The 25,884-nt window shown below is 40.5% G+C and overlaps 1 protein-coding gene across 1 annotated transcript; it reads left to right on the top strand.

Annotated features, from left to right (window-relative positions):
• Positions 1-18,197: 18,197 nt before the first annotated feature.
• On the top strand, positions 18,198-22,769 carry LOC110695975 (linoleate 13S-lipoxygenase 2-1, chloroplastic-like). The gene is made up of 9 exons (XM_021873224.1): positions 18,198-18,443; positions 18,832-19,115; positions 19,492-19,729; positions 20,086-20,391; positions 20,480-20,565; positions 20,790-20,900; positions 20,984-21,291; positions 21,385-21,651; positions 21,745-22,769. Exons 1-9 carry the CDS (start codon positions 18,287-18,289, stop codon positions 22,502-22,504), a joined length of 2,517 nt encoding a protein of 838 aa, XP_021728916.1. The 5' UTR covers positions 18,198-18,286; the 3' UTR covers positions 22,505-22,769.
• The last annotated feature ends 3,115 nt before the right edge of the window (positions 22,770-25,884 follow it).

The following is a 25,884-nucleotide window of genomic DNA, read 5'->3' as shown; positions in this document are numbered from 1 at the left end:
TAATACTGGTTTGGTCAGGGGTTACATGTAGGGTGTTACTGATTTGGTCAGGGGTTATTGGTTTGGTGATGGTGTTACTGGTTTGGTCATCAGGGGTTACATGTAGGGTGTTACTGGTTTGGTCAGGGGTTACTTGTAGGGTGTTACTGATTTGGTGAGGGTGTTACTGGTTTGGTCAGGTTACTTGTAGGGTGTTACTGGTTTTGGTCAGGGGTTACTTGTAGGGTGTTACTGGTTTAGTTAGGGGTTACTTGTAGGGTGTTACTAGTTTTGCTCAAGAGTTACTTGTAGGGTGTTACTGGTTTGGTTAGGGATTGCTTGTAGAGTGTTACTAGTTTTGCTCAAGGGTTACTTGTAGCGTCTTACTGGTTTGGTATGGGGCTTACAAGTAACCGTTGAATAAGTAACAAGTAACCCTTGAATAAGTAATTCATACAAGTAACCTTTGAAGTAACTCATATAAGTAACCCCTGAATAAGTAACTCATTCAAGTAACCCTTGAATAAATAACTCATACAAGTAACCCTTGAATTAACCCATACAAGTAACCCCTGAAAAAAAAATACAACTAAATATTGAAAAAAAAAATACAAGTAACCCCTGAAAAAAAAAATACAAGTAACCCCTGAAAAAAAAAATATATATAAGTAACCCCTGAATAAGTAATCCATACAAGTAACCCCTGAAAAAAAAAATACAAGTAACCCCTGAAAAAAAAAATATATAAGTAACCCCTGAATAAGTAATCCATACAAGTAACCCCTGAAAAAAAATACAAGTAACCCCTGAAAATAAAAATATATAGTAACCCCTGAATAAGTAATCCATACAAGTAACCCCTGAAAAAAAATACAAGTAACCCCTGAAAATAAAAATATATAAGTAACCCCTGAATAAGTAATCCATACAAGTAACCTCTGAAAAAAAAATACAAGTAACATCTGAAAAAAAAAAAATACAAGTAACCCCTGAATAAATAATCCATACAAGTAACCCCTGAAAAAAAAATACAAGTAACCCCTGAATTTGTAATCCATACAAGTAACTCCTGAAAAAAAATACAAGTTGATTAGGGGATTTTTCCCCACCAATCACCATCTGACAAGTGGACCAATCAGGTTCCGCCATGTGTCCGTCATATGGGCCAACAGGAGCCTGTCACGTGTCAAGCAATGATCCGTCCACTATGGACCAATTACGACACGACACGTGTCCTTCCCATGACACCTGGGATAACCGGTCACCTAGGCCCAACTTCCGAGGGAAGCCCAATCAGCCCAAGGTTAACCTAAACCTAGATTGACACGTTTCCCGATGTTATAAATACCTCCCTTAATCCTCATTAAGGGAGACAACGCTAAAAATGCAGATTACACACATTAAACACTCTCACCTAGAGAGACCCAATCACTTTAATTTCCGCATTAATTACTCCTTAATCAAGTACTAACTTGACCGTCGGAGGCGGATCTCCAATCATCCGGAGCATCCGTTTGTTTTGCAGGTACAGGCGTCCGGTTCCAGTCTCGGAATTGTAACTCTCCCGCAGGACATCAGAAAACCCCGAAACATTTGGCGCCGTCTGTGGGGAGAGTACTTCTGAGATGGCATCCACGTCTGTACCGACTCCTGAAGAGAGGCGTCCCCTAGACGACCCTCAAGTTCAGTCGGACCACGATACTGAGAATGAATTTGAAGTTGAAGCTCACACAGTTTCAGACGGGACCCTAAGGGCCCGACGTACCCGTCATACCGAAAGAAGGGGACGGGAACATCTTCAAACTGGAAGTGAGCCAGCAGGCGCACCGCCTGTTCGGCAGCAGCCGACTGATGGGTCTGCTCCCATCACAAGGAACGAACTCATGACCTTCATGAGGGACTTCAAGGGAGAAATTCAAGAGTTGATCAATAAGAAGTCGCCTGCTCTGGACAAGGAGCAGTCGGCTAAGAAACCCTCCACTTCACTGAAAAGGAAACCAATTCAAGGGCGAGAGGCGACCCCTCATCCTAAATCTAGGAAGTGGGAGCCACCTGCCCTTGATTTCACAAAATACCGTTTTCCTACTCCAGGAAATAGGAAACCTGTTCGTCATATTCAGGCGGACGGGTCGAGGAAAACATACACAAACGCTCGGCTACTGCTAGAGCAGAAGAAGAGTAGCCGATTGTCAGAGTCGGCCTCTACTTCAAACTTCCAAGACAGTCTGCGAAATACCTCAATGAGGCATACTCAGTCGTATCGTGAGAGTCAGTTTGGCGGCACCTCCCGTCATTCCGGCTTTCATAGCGACCAGGCGGTACCAAACTTACCGTTTGTACCGCAACAACAGTATTTTTTACAGCCACCTCCGTTTGGTGGACATGCAGCAAAAAATGTCCAACCTATGGACTGGCAGCTACGGTTGCTTAGACTTGGTGAACAGCCGTCGGCCTTCTCCAAGGAAATTACTGAAGCCGCTCAGCCGGCCAAAGTGAAAAATGTATTAGTAGGCGCCTATGACGGCACTACTAACCCAGAAGACCATCTGATGGCATTCACCAACCTGATGTACCTTCAAGGGTTGGATGATCCCACTTGGTGCAAGTGTTTCCCAGCGACTCTCAAAGGAATCGCACAACAATGGTTCGACAACCTGCCGACTGGTTGTGTAAATAACTTCAAGACGCTTGCTTACTTATTCACCTCCAACTTCGCCATGAACATCCCTGCGAAGAAGACGACCCTTGATTTAGGAACAATTCAGCAGGGCGAGAAGGAGGGGCTTCGTTCTTATATCAGGCGGTTTAACCTGATGAGAATACAGATTCAAGGGTTACCGGATGAAGTAGCCTATACTGACTTTTTTCAGAGGTCTCAAAGACGGGTCGACCTTCAAATTTGATTTGGTCCGAAAGAGGGTGGCGACTCTTCAAGAGGCCTTGATTGAAGCGGAAGCCTATATACAGGCGACTGATCTTTGTAGTACGGTAAAACAGTCAGAAGGGAGAAGGTCCGACAAAAGAGAAGGACGACAGAAACAGTCGTCAAACAAAGACGAGAAGAGAAAAGAGGTCTGGGCGGCTGATTCCTCTAAACAGCCGGCCCAGAAAAAGAAAAAAGAATTCAAACCATACTCCCCAAAGTATGCGTTTAACAAGGATAGCCAATTTATCCTAAAGGAAATCAAGGGACGGATCTCAATTGAGAAGCCGGTCCCCATGAAGGGTTCTGCAAACAACCGGAACCAAGAAAAATTCTGTGCTTATCATGAAGATGTTGGTCATCACACCTATGAATGCATCAGTCTCATGCGGTATCTGGACCGCCTGGCTGAGCAAGGTGATCTTGACACTTATGTCAAGAAATCTACGGGGAACACTTCCTCAAAAAAGCAGTCGACCAAAAAGAATCAACAGGCCGACAGCTCCGATACAGATGATGCAGTCGTCTACACCATTGCAGGCGGCTTCTCAGGAGGCGGCCCCACTATTAGGGGCAACAAAGACAATATCAGACGGTTAGATGTAAATTCCGTTCACCAAGAACGACCCTCCAAATATTCATTTCCTGAGATTGTCATCACTGAAGAAGATCTAGGAGGGGTAAGAGGGCCGCATGACGACCCTATCGTTATTGAATGTAAAGTGGCCAACCAGAGAGTTAACCGAATCCTCATAGATACCGGAAGCTCCTCAGATCTCATCAGTAGCAAATGTCTGTCGAAACTAAAATATCAGACTGATTGCATACATCCGGCATCCCACCCTTTAGTAGGGTTTGGAGGAGGAGTCGTCCACCCAGTGGGACGAGTGGATTTACCCATCCGCCTGGGCAAAAAAGGAGAAGGACGACACATGGTAGTCCGGTTCCTGGTAGTAAAAGAACTCTCGGCCTACAACATGATTCTGGGACGACCAACCCTGAATAATTCTAAGGCTGTTATAATCCCATCTCTTATGTTGCTCAAGTTTGAGAGGGATAATGGAACAGTCGGGTCCCTAAGGGGAGATCAGAGGATGGCCCGAGAGTGCTATCTCTCGGATGTTAAGCCCACTGTTATGGCCACTGGGTCGAGTGGTGGAAAAATAGACCTTGACAATGTCAAGGAGAGTGCGCCTGTTCAAGAAGCAGGCGGCAAGAAGAGAAAGGCATCCCAGACAGGGGCCGCAAGAAAAGACAGAAAATAGCAATCATTGGCAGAGGAGCGGTCGGATGAATTCCGCCCTCAGCCGGCTAGTGAGCATACGGACTTGATCTTAGACGATTCACGTCCTGAGCGAACAGTAAAAGTTGGGACGACTGCTCTGAGAGTCCTGGGTGACGACTTTCACAAACTATTGAAAGAATACAAGGACATCTTTGCATTCGAAGTCAATGAAATGCCAGGCATTAGTCCTGATCTGGCGGTACATAAACTGGCCGTGGATCCGAAAAAGAAGCCGGTACGGCAGAAGAAGCGGAACCATGGCGAAGAAAGAAGTCAGGCGGCAGCCGCCGAAGTTAAAAAATTACTTGATGCAGGGTTCATTCGGCAATGTTACTTCCCAGACTGGGTTGCAAATGTGGTGCTTGTTAAAAAGTCGAATGGCACCTGGCGAATGTGTGTAGACTACACAGACTTAAACAAGGCGTGCCCCAAAGACAGTTACCCTCTGCCTAAAATTGATAACCTGGTCGACTCAACAGCCGGCCATGCTTTGATGAGCTTTATGGACGCCTACTCTGGTTTCCATCAAATTCCTTTATGGAAGAGAGATCAGGAGAAGACGACCTTCGTCACTGATCAGGGGTTATACTGTTACACGGTCATGCCGTTTGGTCTTAAGAATGCCCCGGCCACTTTCTAGCGAATGATAAACACTGTGTTCTTTGATCAAATTGGGAGAAATGTCGAGGCATATATTGATGATATGATTGTCAAGTCAAAACTTCAGAAAGATCATCTGTCGGACCTCCGAGAAACTTTCGCCACACTCAGGCGGCACCATGTCATGCTCAATCCCAAGAAATGTGTCTTTGGAGTTGAGTCTGGGAAATTTCTCGGATTCCTTATCAATCAGAGAGGAATAGAGGCGAACCCTGAGAAGGTGCAGGCGGTCATTGATATGCAGTCGCCTCGTACCATCCGAGAGGTTCAGAAGTTAACAGGTTGTCTGGCGGCCTTGGGAAGATTTCTAAGCCGAACAGGCGACAAATGCCTATACTTTTTTCCAGGCAATTAAGAAAAAGGCAAGGTTTGAATGGGGGCCGGATGCTGAGGCGACCTTCCAGAAATTGAAAGTTCACTTGCATTCCTTGCCGAGGCTGGTCAGCCCTTTGCCCAAAGAGGTTCTCTACATGTACCTGGCCGTCTCTGATCATGCGTTAAGCGCTGTTCTCCTTGCTGAAAGGGACGGCTGTCAGCACCCGGTTTACTTTGTCAGCCACGTACTGAAAAATGCCGAGTTGAGGTATCCCCTAGTGGAGAAATTTGGTCTTGCACTCTTCATGGCTGTTAAAAAATTAAAGCCCTACTTTTTGGCACATGCAGTCGTCGTGTATACAGACCAACCTATCAAGCGGCCACTGACCATCATGGAGTCGTCAGGCCGAATGATCAAATGGGCCATAGAAATTCAGAGCCTCGAAGTTACTTTCGAGCCTAGAAAAGCAGTGAAGGGGCAAACCTTTGCTGACTTTATTGTTGAGATGACTCGTCCTCCGGACTCTCATGTTACAGACCAAGTCTGGAAGGTATATGTGGACGGAAGCTCTACTTCAAATGGTTGTGGAGCAGGCGTCATATGTCAGTCGCCAGAGGGCGACAGGTACGAGTATGCTCTACGCTTCAGTTTTCAGGCCTCAAACAATGAGGCAGAATATGAAGCTTTACTAGCCGGAATCCGCATGTGCAAGGCGGCAGGGGCAAGAAAAATAGACGCCTGTTCCGATTCACAATTGATAGTGAGTCAGTACAATGGCGAATACGAAGCAACCCATCCGGCCATGATCAAGTATTTACAGGCGGTCCGACAAGCAGTCGGCTCCCTTGAGGATTTCCATCTGACCCAAGTGCCGAGATCAGAAAACAACCAGGCGGATGCACTGTCAAAATTAGCATCATCCGCCTCCTGTGATACTCCTCGAACTGTTTTTTGGGAAGTAATGGAGAAGAGAAGCATCGAGGAAGACCCTATTGGAATCCTAGACAGAAGCTCAACCTGGATGGATCCAATCAGGGCATATCTGACAAACGGTACCCTGCCGGATGATCATCAACAGGCGGCATCACTGAAAAAACGAGCAACCAGTTTTGAAATAATAAAGGGAGAACTTCACAAAAGGGGGTACCTTCAACCCTTCTTAAAGTGTGTTACTCCAGAAAAGGGACGAGAGATACTAGACGATCTTCACTCTGGTTACTGTGCTTCCCATATAGGCGGTAGGACGCTTGCTCAACGGGCAAGGCGGCAGGGCTACTTTTGGCCTACTTTAGAAGCAGATGCGATGGTGATGGTGAAAAAATGTGACAAGTGCCAAAGGTTTGGCAAACTAATTCACCGTCCGGCTACTGACCTCACTACCATTCATAGCCCACTACCGTTTGCTAAGTGGGGCATGGATATTCTGGGTCCATATACGCCTGCTACAGGCGGAAGGAGGTACATACTTGTTGCCGTCGACTACTTCACTAAATGGGTAGAGGCGGAGGCTGTAAAGGGAATCAAGACGAAGGACGTAATTTCATTCATTTGGAAAAATGTCATCACTCGGTTCGGGGTTCCCATGTCTATGGTTTTTGATAATGGTCCCCAATTTGAGACGCCTGTTCTCAAAAGCTGGTTGGGTGACCAAGGAATTGCACACTACTTTGCATCTGTCGGCCGTCCACAAGCAAACGGCCAGGTAGAAGCCTTTAATAAAATCATCTCAGACGGTCTCAAGAAAAAGATTGAACGAGCAGGCGGCCTATGGGCGGATGAATTACCACATGTTCTCTGGGCCATTAGGACGACTGAAAAAGGGGCGACTGGAGAAACTCCATTCCTCCTAACTTATGGTGCGGAAGCTGTTCTTCCAATAGAACACTACGAGCCGACTCTTCGAGTAATGCTATATGACGAAGAGGCAAACTGGGAAGCCATGCGCCTGGCATTAGACTCACTTCCTGAAAGGAGGGGCAATGCTGTCTTGCGCCATGAAATTTACCGCCTGAGAATGACTAGATCATACAACAAAAAATTACACAGGTGTCCACTCAAAGTGGGGGACTTTGTACTTAGAAAAATGGAAGCAGTTGGTAGGGCTAATGAGTCTGGCAAACTAACTCCCAACTGGGAAGGACCCTACCGAATCTGTGAAGAGGTCAGGGACGGTACCTACCGTCTGGGAACACCAGACGGACAACCGTTGCCTCGAACTTGGAATGTAGATAATCTTAAGAAATATTTCTTTTGAATGATGTAAATAGTCAAGGGCTACTTAATAAAAGTTTGCATACTTAATATTCAATTTTGTACTAAGAGGGGCACGCCTACTAACAAACAGTCGGCTACTCTCCATGTTTAATTTTTATTCTTACTTAAGAGGGGCAGGCCGCCTATACATTTACAGTCGGCTACTCTCCATTGAGTATTTTACTCTATCTTCAGAGGGGCATGCCGTCTGTACCTTTACAGTCGGCTACTCTCCATTGAGTATTTTACTCTATCTTCAGAGGGGCATGCCGCCTGTACCTTTACAATCGGCTACTCTCCATTGAATATTTTACTCTATCACCATAGGGGCATGCCGTCTGGACATATAGTCGGCTACTCTCCATAGAAGAGGGCCGACTGGTTCCAAACACACAGCCACCCCCCTTATACTTAACTAAAAATGATCAGGGCCTGGCCGACCCTGTGCCTAAACAGGCGGCTACCCTCCTTTTACTTAGCACCTACGTTCACCAAGAACTAACAAAGGCCACAGGCCGAATGATCAGACCAGGCGCCAAGCCAACTGATCAAATCTTCAAAACTAATACGACCTGTCCCAACATCATAGCAGGCGTCCGGCGGCATCCCTCCGGATGAAATTCGTCGCAGAGAGCAGCTCCCTTTTGGGTGGAACATTACTCTATAAACTAATTACACGGCACCTATACGACTGTCCCCAAGGGCAACCACGTAGCCGTTTTTGAGACAAGGATAACTCTATCACTAACCAAACCAGTGGTAGCAGTTGACATCTAAGTCAGATGACCGCCTGTATTACTTGGGATAAATGCAGAGGGTACCTCTTGAGTTAATAGCCAACAAACATTGGCGAATCAAAAGGTTCAGCCGGCCTCCGCCGCCTGGTACCTTTACTACTCAAGAAGGAGTGACGGCAACTGAGTAACTCCAAAGTTAACTCATAGTCACTCTCTCAAACTTAGTATGGAGCCTAAAAGGTATGAGTCGTCCGCCTGTTTTTAGCAAACAGGGGCTCTCAACCACTACTCCTGCTAGGTTAACAACCTATGAGTTAAAAGCCAACAAACATTGGCAAATAAAGGGGAACAACCGGTACCCACCGCTTGATACCTCTACTACTCAGTTACTTGGCGACTAGGTAACAATCATGTTTACTTGGTCACTCCTTAAAAATTTAGTATGAAACTAAAAAGGTGTTCATACAGCACCGGCTCACACTAGATTAAATATGGCGGGGAACAGTCGGCCTAGACGGCCTAAAGTCTCTAGCCTAAAAACATGACAAGTAGGAAACCACTTTCCTACTTGGTTAATTTTATATGACGGAACCGCCTGCCTAAAGGGGATCCAGTCTTTAAAATGGTTCGAATACCGACTAGATAAATGGCCGACTGATCGTCTAGCCTGGAAACAGACAACCAGTCGTCCAGGGGCATAGGCGGCGTGACTAACTATCCGTACCTGTCTGCAACTATCGGCCATGTAAAACAGTCGGTATAGTGTACAATTGGATATCAAAATATTCAATACTTAAACAAATTTGAAGCAAAACAAAAAATTCATTAAAAAGAAGCCGGTCATTAAAGACCGGCAAAATATTCAGAGCCCCGGCCCCCTGGCCGGGTAAATACAAACAAACGGCACGCAGGCCGTGGAAAGAAGACATAAAGCTTAAGAAGGGGGCAGATCTTCAATATTAGCAGCTGCCGCCTGGTCAGCACTCTTTTTGCTGGACTCGGCTTCAGCTGCATCCTTCTTTGATGCATTATCCCCAAGCGGCACAAGCGCCACTACCGGCTGCTCCTCCTCCTCCAACGCCTCTTCCTCAGCAGCCGCCAACGCCTCTTCCTCAGCAGCCGCCAGGATCTCCTGATTATTTCTATCAGAACACTGGCGGTACGTTTTTTCCTATGAGGCAAAGTCGGCATTGGGGAAGAGGCGGCCCCAAGTCATGCGCTGGATTTGAGCAGAGTCTTCCATCATCTCCCGGACCAGCTCTTTCTTTTCTTGCTCGGCCTTTTCCGAGAGCTCCTGAGTAAGACTCTTCTCCTGGGTCACCAGGCGTACCTTTACGCTCGCCAAGGATTTCTCCAAGGTTTCGTATGAGGACATCTTTTGGCGAAGAGGTCTCAGCTTGGCCTTGAGGTTGTTGATGGTCGCCTCCAGCTCGCTATTCCTCTTCTGGGCCGCCTCTAACTGAGCCCGGATAGCGGCGGTAGCCTGCGCCTGATAATAAAGAATATCAATGGTCAGAACTTCATTTTGGGAAATTTGAAACATTGCCTTATCACAGTCAGAGGCGGCCATAGCTTTTGCAGCCTTTACCTCTTTGTTCTTCCGGTCAAGCGGCTTGCGAAGGCCGTTCACTCGGAGCAGGACCTAAGTAAAAAGGGGAACAGGCATCAGTTTCCAAACAAAAAGAAAACAGGCGTCCTGGAATTCAAATACTCAAAAATATGCTAAGTATACCTCAGCAAGGACCCCTGCAATCCCGTCTAGGTCAAGGGTGCCGACACCCCTGACCGCCTCCCTTTCAGCTGGAGGAACGGCCTTGATCATAGACTTGGCCACCTCGACCAAGTCAGGCTCCTGAGTGCCGGCTGCATCAAGCATAAACAAACGGATTAGACCTAGTAAAGAAGGGAGCAAGTCTAAAATTTACAAGGACAATTTCATACTTCTAGGTGGCCCAGCTGGAGTTTTAGAAGAAGTGGCCGGCTGTTTCTCAGCCGCCGCATGTTTCCTGGCAGAACCAGGAGAGCTCGCAACAGTCGTCCTCCGGGCCTTGGGGTCCGGCTGTTGGGAAGAAGAAGCTCTTGGAGCGCCCGTCTAAAAAAGAAGAAAAGAGTCAGTATATGCATAAACACAACTCCAAAAAGAGGGTGAAAGGTTCGAAGCCCACCAAGGGTGCCCCCTTGTTGGGGGAGTCGGTTGAAGACTGTTGCATGATGGAGGCCCGCAACATGGCCGCCGCAGTCTTGGAGGCAGTAATTTTGCTCATGGCGTCCGCTGCAAAAACAAATAGCAAAGTTAATAAAAGTCATAACAAGAAATGCACGGAACAACAGAGTATTCGACAGGCCGGCTACCTCTTGAGCACCGACTGCTGAGGCCACAGGAGGCCAAAAAGTACTCGTCGTAGAGCCATTTGAAGCTCGGGACGCAGTGCAGGGGTACTTGCTCTCGTACCCCTAAAGTAGAGTTCACCTTCGACTCTACTTTGAAGAGTCCTTTATCTAGGATCTCTTTCTTAGCCTTGGGGGGAACAGGCGGCATGCTGCGGCCGCCTGCAAGAAGGGGCGGATTCCTGTTCCACCTGTTGAAGCGCTTGTTCAGCTCTGTGTCTGAACTCTCAATGATGAGGAAGGTGCTCCGCCAGTCCTTCCATTTGTTTGCTTTACCTCTCGTCATGAGGTAGCCCCTGTGGCTCGTCAATTGATACCAGCCGGTACCGCCTGCCTTAGGGGTCCGGCTGAGGTAGTTCATGTGGGCAAAAGCCTCGAAGCTCGGCTCCACCCCGTGCAGTTCGCACCCGGCCACATAGCCGAGTACGTTGACCCAGGAGTTCGGGGCTAACTGCCATAACCCCAACTCATACCCATCCAAGATCCGCTGAACAACTGGATGTAGTGGGAAGCGCAGCCCAGCCTTGATGGCCGCCTCGTAGCAGCCAAAGCAGGCGCCATCATAACTGGTACCAGCCGGCCATACGACTGTGTCTTCTGGATCCGGCACGAACACTAAAAAGCCGGGGCCCATTGTGTGGTTTGCGATAAAGCTCTCCACTTTCTCTTGCATGGCCGTGATCCGGCCCCGAGGTACCGTGCAGTAGTAGGGGGTATTTTGCTCTCGGTGAGAGGCAGATGGCTCCGCCCAATCGTCTCCCTTCTCAACTGCGTGAGAAAGCCTCGCCTCTTGTAGGCGACTGTTTTTCTCTTCTGTGTCCAGGGAAGCATGGCCAGAAGAGCTAGACTCGGAATCGTCCTCTGACGAGTCCGAAGAGGACAACTCCTCCCCTCTCCCGGAGGGGCCCGCCTCCTCTCCTTTAAAAGGAGCAGGAGAGAATGTAGAATTGTCAACTGTAAAATGGGAAGGGGTCACTTTGACTCCTCCCTCAGAACTGCCGGCTTTCAAGCCGCTTTGTTTCACTTCCACATCTGGCGCCTGGTCAGATGTTTCACTAATCGGCACCCTGTGGGAGGAGCCGTCTGAGTTTGAGATCCTGGCAGTCTTTTTTGTTCTGGCCATCATGCTCTGCATAGACACATATACAGTCGGACTTTGTATAAAGGGCAAAGATGGGTCCAGAAAAGGGCAGGCGGCACTCCTAGTCCTAGATTCAGCCGTCCCCGGTGACCGGCTGATCACTAACCTAGGTCGTGTCGTGTGCTTCCGTGGTGCCATTTCAAAAAAGAATAAAGTAAAGAGAAAATTAAGAGTAAGAGAACCGACAGTTACCTGAACGAGTGACGATTGATGAAGTTCTGAAAATCCTTTGCAGTCGGCTTGTCAGAGCAGGCGGTAGGCAGAAAGGGTCCAAAATGTCAGAGCAAGTTCAGGGGTTCAAATATTCTCTCACAAAGTTTTCAAGTGTGAAAATGACCGAAGTCAACACTCCTTTATATAGGCGAAGTGAGAAGGCGAAGGGTCACTTCTAGAATTCAAAATTTTGGCGGGAGAATCTCTCGGCCTCTCGCCGAGTGACACCTGTAGCAGGCCGTCGCCTGTTACAGGGCGATACCTGTCACAGGTAACACGTGACCAGTCACGTGCCACCTGTGAGGGGCAAATGATTAGGGGATTTTTCCCCACCAATCACCATCTGACAAGTGGACCAATCAGGTTCCGCCATGTGTCCGTCACATGGGCCAACATGAGCCTGCCACGTGTCAAGCAATGATCCGTCCACTATGGACCAATTACGACACGACACGTGTCCTTCCCATGACACCTGGGATAACCGGTCACCTAGGCCCAACTTCCGAGGGAAGCCCAATCAGCCCAAGGTTAACCTAAACCTAGATTGACACGTTTCCCGATGTTATAAATACCTCCCTTAATCCTCATTAAGGGAGACAACGCTAAAAACGCAGATTACACACATTAAACACTCTCACCTAGAGAGACCCAATCACTTTAATTTCCGCATTAATTACTCCTTAATCAAGTACTAACTTGACCGTCGGAGGCGGATCTCCAATCATCCGGAGCATCCGTTTGTTTTGCAGGTACAGGCGTCCGGTTCCAGTCTCGGAATTGTAACTCTCTCGCAGGACATCAGAAAACCCCGAAACACAAGTAACCCCTAAAAAAAATACAAGTAACCCCTGAATAAATAGTCCATACAAGTAACCCCTGAAAGAAAAAATACAAGTAACCCCTGAAAAAAATACAAGTCCTGAAAAAAAAAATACAAGTAATCCCTGAAAAAAAAAATACAAGTAACCCTGACAAAATTAGTAACCCCGTTATGCGAGTGATTAGTAACCCCGTTATACAGTGTAATCTGTTATTTTTACTGATTTGGCAGCAGGCCACGCGGTGTGGCCTGCTGCACCAAAAAAGCTTAGTGGCCTGCTGCACCAAAAAAGCTTACAGTATGTTTCTGTTTAGGAAAGACTATATAGATAGAGAGATTCAAATTTTCAAAGTTGTTCTTCGTATTAAAGTTTGTTCTTCGTATTGTTGTTGTTTTGTGCTTTTGTAAACTACTCCGTAACATTATTTCACTATAAATTTCACCCTAATGCTGAGTTTGATTTGGATCGATGATTGTGTCCGATGAATCAGGAGTGGTCCATTTATAAATTAAGATAGGACCACTAAATCAAGATGCTTTGGAGATAAGATAATGTGTAATCCATGGATCAATAATATAATGCCTAGCTAATTCAATTTTTTTTCATTTTAGATGTCATATATGGAATAAACGTGAATCAGATTTAATTCTCCAAAAATTATTGTAACAACATTGTACATATTAACATATGTCAATTTTGTCATGTTCTAAGTATGACAATGACGAGCAATTGATCGTATATACTTGAATTAATCAAGTTTTTAATTTTTAATCAAATCAGCCACAAGGGTATTATATAAATAACGGCTGGGACTTGGGAGATTGGAGGGGACGAATTTAGAATCCGAACGTATTGTACATAGGTCTTCGCGGTTCAATCTTTGCTAGGAGTATGCATGTATGGAGGAAGGAAATGTGTAAAAGAATAATTATAAATTTACAAAATCATTGAAACGTAAGCACTAAGGGCCTGTTCTCATAAGTTTATTTTCAGTTCAATTCAGCTTCTAATTTCCTTCTCTTATAAAATATTTATTTCAGTTCATTTTAGCTCAGTTCAGTTTAACTGAATTCAGTCAATAAGAACAGGCCCTAAAAAGAAACACAATTATTTAATAACATTCGGTTTACACTAAATTAGTGTAAATCGGGCTGGGCATGTAACTTCATCAACTCTAAGTCATGGAGCCACCGCCGAAGTCAGCCGGACCACCGCCGAGAAAAACACCCACCGCCAAACCACCAACCCTGTCGCCACTCCCAGCTGCCGCGCCACCGTCGAACTCCCTTAGCATCTCCCAATAATCCGGCCGAACTCCGATCTATTGTTCCTTGTAGATCGTCATCTCAAATTTTTGTCTAGAAAGGACATTAGTTATCCATCCAAAGAAATTATAAACTCTTGATTTTAAAATCCCCTCATGTCCTATTGAAGCAGGAATAAACTGTAAAAGAATTCAATAAGGAATTGTTCTGCCTGATTTCGCGTCGGTACTCTGTTTCAGAAACAAGCTAAACAAGGAGAAGCTCTCAATTCAAGCCCCAATTTCAGAAACAAGCTAAGTTAATTGTCATTATTTCGTTAAGCATACGACATCAATCAAGTATACTTTTGCATGCGTTTGTGTTTATTTTTATTGATTTTGATACTCTGTTTTTGGGAAAAAAAAAGGGTCACTTTTGTGGAAAAAAAAAAAAGAACACTTTTGCGGAAAAAAAGGGTCACTTTTTTGAAAAAAAAAAAATCACTTTTGTAAAAATATAAGTCACTTTTGTATAAAAAAAAGGGTCACTTTTATAAGAAAAAAGGGTCACTTTTATGGAAAAAAAGGGTCACTTTTGTGAAAATATGGGTCACTTTTATAAAAAAAATGGTCACTTTTGTAAGTAAAAAGGATCACTTTTCGAAAAATGTTCGATGTACAATAAAATTATTGTAAACCGGGGCCATGCAAAAGTTTTTGAAAAAGAAATGCTAAAAAGGGTAAATGTGACGCCTTTTCACCAATGAAGGAAATACTAATTTATCAAAACCTCGTTAGTAAGGTTGATCTAATGATATTATTATGTCAAAAAAAAAAAAAAAAAAAAAAAGGAAGGGCCGGAGTGCTTCACTTATCCAGATTTTGAAAGGGTGTTCTCATTCTAATCCTCTAGTAGGTGATACCGTGTATCATGTATGTGTATAGACATGATACACGTTGTTGACTAATTAATATGTAATCAATACTCCGTATATCATCATTTATTACTTAGGGGGCGTTTAGTATAAATTCCGTAAACAGAATGAAAAAGGATTTATATAAGTAAGGGAAAGGGTAATGATACACGTTACCTTTGATATTTATTTGGTATCTTTATAAAATGGAAACAAATTGAGGAGTTTATGATTGAGGAGGGAAACACATTTTGTTTCCACTAGTTGGATAAGGGTAACAATTTAATTTGGGGGATTTTGTTACCCTTTGGAAACGGTATTTGTTACTTATAGCTCATAGCAAACTAATAGAAACGGAAACACTTATTTGTTTACGTTTCCTATGTTACAAATTTTCATACCAAACATTCTCTTAGTGTATTATTTGAGTAAGTTTCTTATTTATTGCGAATTTGCGATGTATATAATCTATAAAATGTTGTATATAATACATCTAACAATGTATCATACTATCATGCATGTGTATGTGTATAGAGATGATACACGTTGCTGACTAAACAATACGCAATTGATTAAGGATTAATCAATTAGAATGCGTTCATTAAACAACATTCTAGTCTTCTAGTAAGAGCTAGTATACAATAAAGTGTTGTATATATGCATTAATCAGTAAAATTATGACTCTTTTACACACATGGTAGGTATTAATTACACCTAATCCTACTCGTACTACTTACCCTTGATTTTTTTTTCACACCGCCTCTCATTCTATGACCCTCCTAATCCCTATTATCGATCTTTCGTCACCCTCTTATAGATTTTATCTTCAGACTCTTGTTTTGTTCGCCTTTAATTGGTTTTTAACAGAAGGTTTATCCGAGTACATTTACAAGAAAACATTAATAATAGTGTTTTTCACATAGAGTATAACAAAACGTAAGTGTGCTTAATTGGACACGAAATATGTTTTTTTCTTTAGTGCAACACAAAAAATGATTTTGTATGTACGCAAAGTCTCCTAAAATTGAGATAATATAAAACCGTTCCAAACAAAAGGCTATTTTAACACGTTAAATTTAACCTAACAAACATATACGACTTTGCCCTTATCAAATTAAATTAGTACGAGCTACGTCTAACTACTATATGGAGAAAGAGAAGCCAACATTAACATTTGAAATAGACCAAAGTGTACGTCAAACTACTTTTCTTGCAAAGATTTGGTGAACTGTCATTGCCAGGCCAACCTTTAATTTAATTGACTTTTATAGTCTTCTTTAATTAAAAAAAGACTAGGTCTTTTACACTAACGTTTTTAATTAATCAAATCATCAAGGTTGATTTGGTTGGTGTAAAATGTTGGAACGAAATACTTTTCGTTTTTCTTCTTTGCTTGAAGTAAATGAAGATGGTAGACTTCCTTTTTTCCACGTGAAGAAAAAAGGAATGGTGTCAATATAAATATACTTTGTATAATTTTTCACCCAAAAATAATAAAAAAAAAATTTGAGATAAATATATACTTAAATTTCTAGATAGAAGAACTAAAGCATATTGCTTTTTTTTAAAAAAAAAAAAAAGAACTAAGGGTTTGTTCACTTCAGCTTAATTTCAGTTCAGCTTAGCTCCAATCAGTTCAGTTCAGTTATAAATTGATTAATTTGCTAAGATAGGATTGAATCATAAATTTGCTAAGATAGGATTGAAGCATAAATTGATTAGAACTAACAACATAAATGTGTAGTGTCGTGTGTTGTTCAATTATATGTGTTGAAACGCTAGCTAGCTTGACATTAATAATCAACCAGCTGATTCTTTCATATCTGATTTGTGTTGTGTTGTCGCGTTATATTAAAAAGAGTTACCTCGTCAATAATTAGTATTCAATTCCAATCATTATTGACCATTTTTCTTCGGAGGATTGAATTGTGGAAGTTTTCTGTTAGAAATCTTAGCACTAATCCGCCTTGTTAATTATAAGTAATGTATCGTGTTGACCCGCGTTTAAATTAATTGATCGGTTTATATGCCCTTGACAATTACCCTTCTTTTAATTTCGTATCGTGTGAGCTAGATTTTGCCGGTTTTATTTGAAATAAACAATTTTTTAGGGGAAGGGGGAAAAGGCATTGATGTGGATTGTGGACCTAAACCTTAATCTCTAGATTCTTAATTTAGATAGTTGCAATGGCATCCATAAGACCAGCTATATATATATTCACTTAATCCATAAAATCTGTTGTTAGTTGTATATAGAAATTATTTATATAAATGTGTTAAAAATTGACCCGATTCAGTTCAATATAATCCCTAAAAAGATCAATTCAAGTTTCGACTTGTACAAAGGAACACAGTAATTTAGAATTGACTCAACTTTAAAATGAACTCAAGCCAACCAGGTTTCACCAAATCCGACCTAGTTACTCGAATTGGCACCTCTATTCTTATGAACTTCAATTCCATATCTACATTTTGAAACATTTTACTTTTTTGGGTAATCTTGAACTCCCAAAAATCCTCCTATTAAATTAATGTTTTTGAATAATATGTTGTCGAGACATCCAATATGTAGAAATATATCCTTCAGGCTTCAGCCCTAAATTAGGGTGAATTTTGCTAGACAATAATAAATCTACAAATCTAACAATAGTACTAGTTGAAGATCTAAAGCCAATTAGGTAGCCTCCCATTAATTTGCTCCCTCTTTTTGAGTCAGGTCCAATTATGATATGACGGTGTTTCACTCGTTTTCTATTTTATATATATTAACATTGCAATCAAGATAAATAAAAGTACGAGTACATGTTAACAAAGAAAGTTCTATTATTAGTCTACATAGTTGAATGATAGACAAAGCTACTATATGACCGGCCTTGTTAAAGAATTTTCTTCTCATACCTTTCAAGTAGTACCTTCTAATTGAATGACGAGGGCCCTTAGACATGGTAAACCACATGCAATCCAATATAGAAATTACTTCATTCGTACTACATATGTCATATAGTTTTTAAATGACAAAGGGAGTAGGAAATTATCCACATAACACATGCATTTAACATTGTATGAACTTTCGTTTTTTTGACAAATACGAACTTTTGTTTGAAACTTTTGTTGGTCCCCTATCAAGTTAGTTTTCTCGCAATACTAGTTGGGTTCGTTGACAATGAAAGCTATCTAGAAAAGTCCACTTGGAAACAACGTTTTTACAATTTCCTTAAATAAATTGTTTTTATTAGAAGACTATTATTTTTATCAATAATAGTAGCTTTCAGTAAGACGCGCAAATGGTATTATAATTGAGTTATATATAAAGGGTACGGTGCTCTTGAGATTAAACTAGTACCACCTTTTTATTTGAACCTTAAAAAAAACAAAATCATAGTGTAATTTATCTTCATAAAATCAATTTTATTATGGCTAAAAAAATTAGTGTTAGAGCTATTGTTACTGTCCAATTAACTGCTACTGGGTTCTTGAAGAACATTGGTTTAGGCCAAGGAATTGATGGCATTTCAGATCTCTTGCTAGGCAATGCTCTCCATTTGGAACTTGTTAGCTCCGCCGATCCAAGTATGTTGGTTCATTATTCTATACAAGTATTCATTTATACAATCATTCACGCGTTAAAACTATTGATGTACTCCCTCTGTTTGAAAATAATAGTCTCATGCATGAATTTTTAATTTGATTCGTTCCAATGAGATATTTTTCACAACTATGTATATCGTTTCCATTTAAAAAATGTTTTTGAAATGAAACACCTTTTCTATTAATTTAGATTGATTTGGGGTTAATTAATTGCATAATTTTATTGTTTGAGGACATTAGTTTTTACCAATTTAATTGTTACGAGCTTTTTTCATAATTAATCGAATCCAAAAAAAAAAAAAAATTGATTTGTTTTATAATTCTTGCTTTAATAATATGAGGAATTGATATATACGTACTGATCTTACAGAGTTAGGGGCAAATTTGGAAAAGGAGGCAATTAGAGCACCAGCAAAACTAAACATCTTTTTACGTCCCGAGGAAAATGAAACCAAGTATGAATCAAAGTTACAAGTCCATGAAAATTTTGGAGAACTTGGCGCAATCTTAGTTACAAATGAGCATAGAAGAGAAATGTTCGCTAAAGATATCGTCCTCGAAGGCTTGCCTCAAGGTGTTGTTAAGGTGGATTGTGAGTCTTGGGTGCATTCCAAGTACGATAATCCTGAGAAAAGAATCTTCTTCGCGAATAAGGTAAGTGTGATGAAACAAACTAGTACTCGACAAGTTAATATTAAGAATTCAACTAGTTAGCTCGGGCCTGTAAAATAATTTATATACACCGAAATTAAAGGGTATTTTCTACTCATTTAATATTTTTTTATTCATTTTATAATCTTAAAATGAGAACAAAAATATCAAATGAGAGAAAAAAAATAAAAATAAAAAAATAAATAAACTTTGGATGCACCTACTTCTATGTGCACCTAAATAAAAGGTGTTGCGAGCTTGAGTTTGAATTGCTTAATTAATCATTATTATTATTATTATTATTATTATTAGCTCAAACATATTGTTTTTTTTTATGTTATTACTTACAATAATTACAATATTTTGCTCTACTTTATAGGCTTATTTACCATCACAAACTCCAGCTGGATTAAAGAGTTTGCGTGAAAAGGATCTTGAGAGTTTGAGGGGCAATGGACAAGGAGAACGACGGTCTTATGATAGAATTTATGATTATGACACTTACAACGATATTGGTGATCCTGATAGTAACTCTGAGCTTCTCCGGCCGGTTCTAGGAACCAAGAAACATCCTTATCCAAGGCGTTGTAGAACCGGACGTCCACCTGCTAAGAAAGGTAATTTCACCTAGGACTAGTAAACCAAAGAGCCATTAAAATCGAATTTTGATTGCATATGGAGAATTAATTGAAAGACTTTTCAAAAAAGCCTTCTTTATCATGGAGATAAACAAAAAGAGCATTTAATATCATATGGCATAATTACAAATTTTCAATTGTGGATGTGACATTTTCGTATAAGATTGATGTAACATGTATGTGGCCATGAAGGTCAAGGTACATTTGATAAAAAAAAAAAAAAGTTAATGATTTATTTACAAAAATGTCACTCAATTAATAATTTGTTTTTTTTAAATATACTTAATTATTGGTTCCATCTTAACTCACTTACATATTGTGATATACATATATAGATCCATCGTCAGAAGAAAGGGCAGGCAGCTTCTACGTGCCAAGGGACGAAAATTTTTCGGATTTGAAATCGATAACATTTGGGATCAATGTCCTAGACAATGTATTGCATGCACTATTACCTTCTCTAGAGGCAACCATTGTTGATACGAATCTCGGATTCGAAAGCTTCAAAGAGATACTCGTATTGTTCAACAAAGGAATTGAGCTGTCTGATATGAAAAACAGAAGTAACATGAAAGATCAGTTGCCTAACCTGTTTGATAGTAAAGATGTTATTAGTTTTCCTACCACTGAATTAATGGACAGTAAGTCGTTGCTCAAATCTCAATTTCTCTACTTTTAATTTTTTATTTTTTGTTCATTGAAGATAACGTTTTTGTATGGGATGTGTAGGAGATGAGTTTGCTTGGTTTAGAGATGATGAGTTTGCTCGCGAAACTCTTGCTGGTCTAAATCCTTACGCAATCAAGCTTGTCACGGTATGAATTTGTAACTGCTCGCGATACATATTTATTTCTTTGCTCACGAGTCATGTAGATAAAATTTGATCTCAAATCTTAGATATTATTCCGAGACTTAAAACAATTAAGCTATAGACTGAGTACAAATATTTAAACATGGCAGCCTAACAGAACATATACTTACAACTACGTACAAATTCAAACATTGGACTCGAACTGATAATCTCTAACACAATTTGTAGGAATGGCCTCTGAAGAGCAACCTAGATCCTGAAGTTTATGGTCCACCAGAATCAGCAATCACTTCAAAGTTGGTCGAGGAAGAGATCATGGGCATCATGTCTGTTAAAGAGGTACTTGATCATATATACTCTCTGTTTCCCCTGAATTTAAGGCTTCGATTTCTGATCTAACTGTATTTTTTGGCAAACTGTAGGCTCTAGAGAAAAAGAAACTCTTCATGCTGGACTACCATGATTTGTTGCTGCCTTTTGTGAACAAAGTAAGACAGATTAAAGACACAACATTGTATGGATCACGAACGTTGTTTTTCCTCACCCCTGAAGGCACTCTTAGGCCTATTGCGATTGAGCTAACAAGGCCTCCTACTGATGATGGGAAGCCACAATGGAAGCAAGTGTTCTCACCGAGTTGCGGGGATGCTACCGAGGGCTGGCTTTGGAGGCTTGCTAAAGCTCATGTACTCGCTCATGATTCTGGTCATCACCAACTTATTAGCCACTGGTATGTGAAGAGTTGCAGACTAAGGACTCATTCTTCGGTTTTCTAGTAACCATATCATAATATCAACAATAAGAGAATTGTTCGGTTTTGCAGGCTAAGGACTCATTGTTGCGTAGAGCCTTACATAATTGCAGCCCATCGACAACTCAGTGCTATGCATCCAATTTTCAGACTCATGAACCCTTACTTTCGGTTCACCATGATGATCAATGCTCTTGCTCGACAAGCCTTGATTAATGCGGGTGGGATCATTGAGACCTCGTTCTCTACTGAAAAGTATTCCATGGAGTTCAGCTCTTATGTATATGACAAGGAGTGGAGGTTTGATCAACAGGGTTTGCCAGCTGATCTTATTGCCAGGTACCTAATAATACAAAATTGTTCAATTGGATGTGTAATTATGTCATACTCCATCTCTAACAACTCATTCTGTATCAATATCAATTTCATTAGGGGATTGGCTATTGAAGATCCATCAGCACCCCATGGTTTGCAGCTGACAATCGAGGACTATCCTTTTGCCAATGATGGGCTTATCCTCTGGGACGCGATCAAGCAGTGGGTGACTGACTATGTCAACCACTACTATGCTACAGAACATCTAGTCAAGGATGATAATGAGCTCCAAGCATGGTGGGAAGAGATTCGAACTAAAGGGCATCAAGACAAGAAAGACGAGACATGGTGGCCTGTGCTCGACACACCTAGTAGCCTTATTGAAGTCTTAACAAGCATGATATGGGTGACTTCAGGGCACCACGCTGCTGTCAACTTCGGTCAGTACGCTTATGCAGGGTACTTCCCAAACAGGCCTACCATTGCAAGAATCAACATGCCTTCAGAAGACCCCACTAAAGAAACAAAGACAAATTTTGCTAAAGATCCAGTTGGTTTTTTGCTCCAAACTTTTCCATCCAAACTGCAAGCAACAAAAGTTATGGCTGTTCTTAGTGTGTTGTCGAATCATTCCCCTGATGAGGAGTACATAGGTGATCAAACTGAGCCTTCGTGGGCTGAAGATCCAACGATAAAATCAGCATTTGAGAGGTTCAATGCTAGTTTGAAAAACTTGGAGAATGTTGTTGATTCAAGGAATGCAGATAACAAGTGGAAGAACAGAAATGGAGCAGGAACTTTACCATATCAACTACTTAAGCCATTTTCGAAATCTGGGGTGACTGGTATGGGAGTTCCAAACAGCATTTCGATATAATCCAAACCCATAACCTACAATTCAAAATCTTTATATACAACTTTATTTTATAAGAAAGGAAATTTTTTAATTGGTTGTAATAATTTAGGATATTTAGCTTAACTTAGCTTCACATCATAATTATTGGTGTTACAAGGGGGTAGGGGGGAAATTTAATTTGTGCAATTTGATAGTAGTTATAGACTTATAGTGTTGTATGAGTATAGATCAATAAACTATTTTTACATTCCAGAAAAGGTTATTTGATAATAGTTATAGACTTATACATGTGATGATACCTAGAAGGCTAGAACATCTAAGGTATGAAGCAGAGGAAGTCATTAGCATCCAATATTCTAATGTCAATCTTACAAGAATTCATCACATAAAATTATAAACTCATCAAAGTATATACTAAAAAAATTTCAGGGAAGCAGTGCAAATCAAATAGTATTTCCGAAAACTTTGGTAATTCATCAAGATTAGTCGTTAAATAGCAGTTTGCAAAAATGTAGCAACAGAAATCCACAAACAACAAATCAAATACTACCTTTGTTGATTGTTATATGCAACTTTAGAATTTTTTACGTTACGAAAGGTGTAGAAAACAATTAACAAAGGTAGTAGATATATAACCAGCAGATTCATAAAACAGTAGTAATACGCTAAGGTCCTAGCATAAATCTCGGAAAGATGAGGCTTCAAGCCTTCTTTGATTATATATATTCACTAATTACAAATATATTTCCAGAAAATTATACTCCGTACTTTTTATTTTCGCTAGTTTAAAAGGGAAACAATTGCAAATACAATTTATGTCAATTATCACCCATCAAATTAATCTAATTATAATCATTAAAGCAGTTTAATTAATTTTTAGGTTTTAACTTCCCAAAAAAAAAATAAGAAAGGTGAAAAAGATACATCATACGTGGTTTCGCCGGTAGTGGTGGCGGAAGAGGACGGTGGTTGCTACGGGCGGCGCAGCTGAGAAGAGATTTGACGGTGGAGTAAATAAATTACTAAGTTTGCACTTGCTACTTGAATATGGAATACTTTCAAAAAAAAAGTAAAAAAAACGAATATGGAGTACTTTATAAAAAAAAATAATAATAAAAAAAAAAAAATGGAATATGGAATACTTATCTCACAGGCCCAATATACCTGTATGGGGAAATATCTACATAACGGAAATCATAATGGACCGATATGGTATGACAGACCGACACACTATTTGAATTCGATCCATCAAATGGCTTTTGTTAATATCGGCATTCCTATAAAGTATACATATCGGCACGTAGGTAGCTGCCACTTGTCATGCTCACGTTTGACACGTGGCAGAAATTATGTTACTTATTGAACTGCCATCTGTCACCTAGTAAACATATAAATAATCCGGTTTTACTTCATAAAGAAGGTAGCATTAATTACACACTCTCTCTCTCTCTCTCACTACTTTCTCTCTCTAAATCATCTCTCTTCTATAAACACTTATTGACTTAATCTTTGGAGTGGTTATCCCCGGATTCACCCCGGGGCTAGCTTATCTCTTCTCTTTGTGCAGGTTCTTATTTGGCCGATAGGAGCAGAACGGGTTACATACTCGAGCTTTGGATCTTGAATTCGGGTTATCGGATTCCTGCAGAAACAATACCCTTATAATTGGATCATAAGTTTGGGGCTAAACTGTCTAGCAGCCTAATTAGGCAAACATACACTTCACACTAAAGTCACTAACACCAAGCCCTATTCTTATGAGCTGAGCTAGATTGAACCGATCTGAAATGAATCAAATTAAACCGACATAATTAAACTAAAGTAGTAGTAGTAGTAGTAGTAGTAGTAGTAGTAGTAGTAGTAGTAGTAGTAGTAGTAGTAGTAATAGTAGTAGTAGTAGTAGTAGTAGTAGTAGTAGTAGTAGTAGTAGTAGTAGTAGTAGTAGTAGTAGAAATAATAATAATAATAATAATAATGATAATAATAATGATAACTGAACTAAAACGGCCTGAATTAAACATAACTGAAAAATAACTACTAAACCTAAACAACTTAATTTAAATTGAAACGAAAATAAGTTTAGAAGAATTAGGCGTAACAAAGCACAAAGTTGGAGAGATATATACACATATCCCATCAATGTTTTTTTCTTTCGATATCAAATGGTGATGATTAGGGGTGGCAAAAACTGACCCGACCCGAAAACACGACCCGAACCCGACCTGAAAATAGCGGGTTTGGGTTGAGATTTATGATCCGAAAACTTAAATGGGTCGACACGAACCCGACCTGATAATTAAATGGGTTAGGTTAAGGTTGAAATTTTCAACCCGAAAATGACCCATCTAACCCGAAAAAAAAAAAAAAGAACGAACAAGAAAAAACGAAAATAACTCTTAAGCCCAAGCCCAAAAATCCACCTAATAAAAGAGAAAAACCCTAAAACCCTCACATTGTCCTTCTGAAACAGGCAAACAGCCGTTTTTCAGTTTCTTCCTCTCTCCTTGTCTCATTGCCTCACTTGTGTCTCCTTCACTCCTTTCCTTCAGTCCTACAATCATTCCTTTAACCTTCTCCATCATCTCAAGGTAATTTTCCTCTTGAATTTATTTACATGCTTTCAGGGTTTTTTTTTTCGTTTTTAACATGTTAATTTTTGTTTAATTTCGAAGTCATTTGTTGTTTATATTCGAATTCATCATTAGTTATTAATTTTTTTACATCTAGATGTTCTTAGCTTGTATTTTAATATCTAGATCTACTTGTTTGATTTGATATTTCTTATATTAAGATGGCTATTTATGAAATTGGTGAAAATTGCATCTACTTTCTACTACTTTGTCGTAGTGTTTATGGTTTGAATTGTTTTGGAATTGAATATACATATTATTGAAAGTTGATTTTGTATTTTATATAATCTAAATTGATGACTTGAATATTTATTAATGTGTTTTTGTTATTGTTTGCAGGAAAGAACGAACAACAAACCAGCATGTGAAGGATTTTGAGAAGTTAAAATTTTGTTGTAAATTTAAGTTTCAAATCCCTTTAATTGGAAGTTTTGGTTGTAAATTTATTACATTTAAATTTATTTATGATTTACAGATTTAAAGTTGAGATTCAATTTGTATTGATTTCTTTTTGTTTTTAAGATTTTTATTGGTAATAAATTTTTCTTTAATCTACCCAAAAAAAAAAAAATCAGGTTGAACAAGGTCAACTTCGGGTTGACCCGAACCCGAACAGGTTAGGGTCAAGAACTTCGACCCGAAATGCTAAACAGATCAGGTTCAGGTCAGGGGGTTTCAACCCGAATCCGAAATGACCCGAACACGAATATGACCCGACCTGATCCGTTTGCCACCCCTAGTGATAATTGGTAGACTACCATACTTTTTACA

The sequence above is a fragment of the Chenopodium quinoa genome, unplaced genomic scaffold (assembly GCF_001683475.1).
Source record: "Chenopodium quinoa cultivar QQ74 unplaced genomic scaffold, ASM168347v1, whole genome shotgun sequence".
NCBI lineage: Eukaryota > Viridiplantae > Streptophyta > Magnoliopsida > Caryophyllales > Amaranthaceae > Chenopodium > Chenopodium quinoa.
Note: the sequence above shows the minus strand (reverse complement) of the source record. Positions and strands in the feature narration are given on the sequence as shown.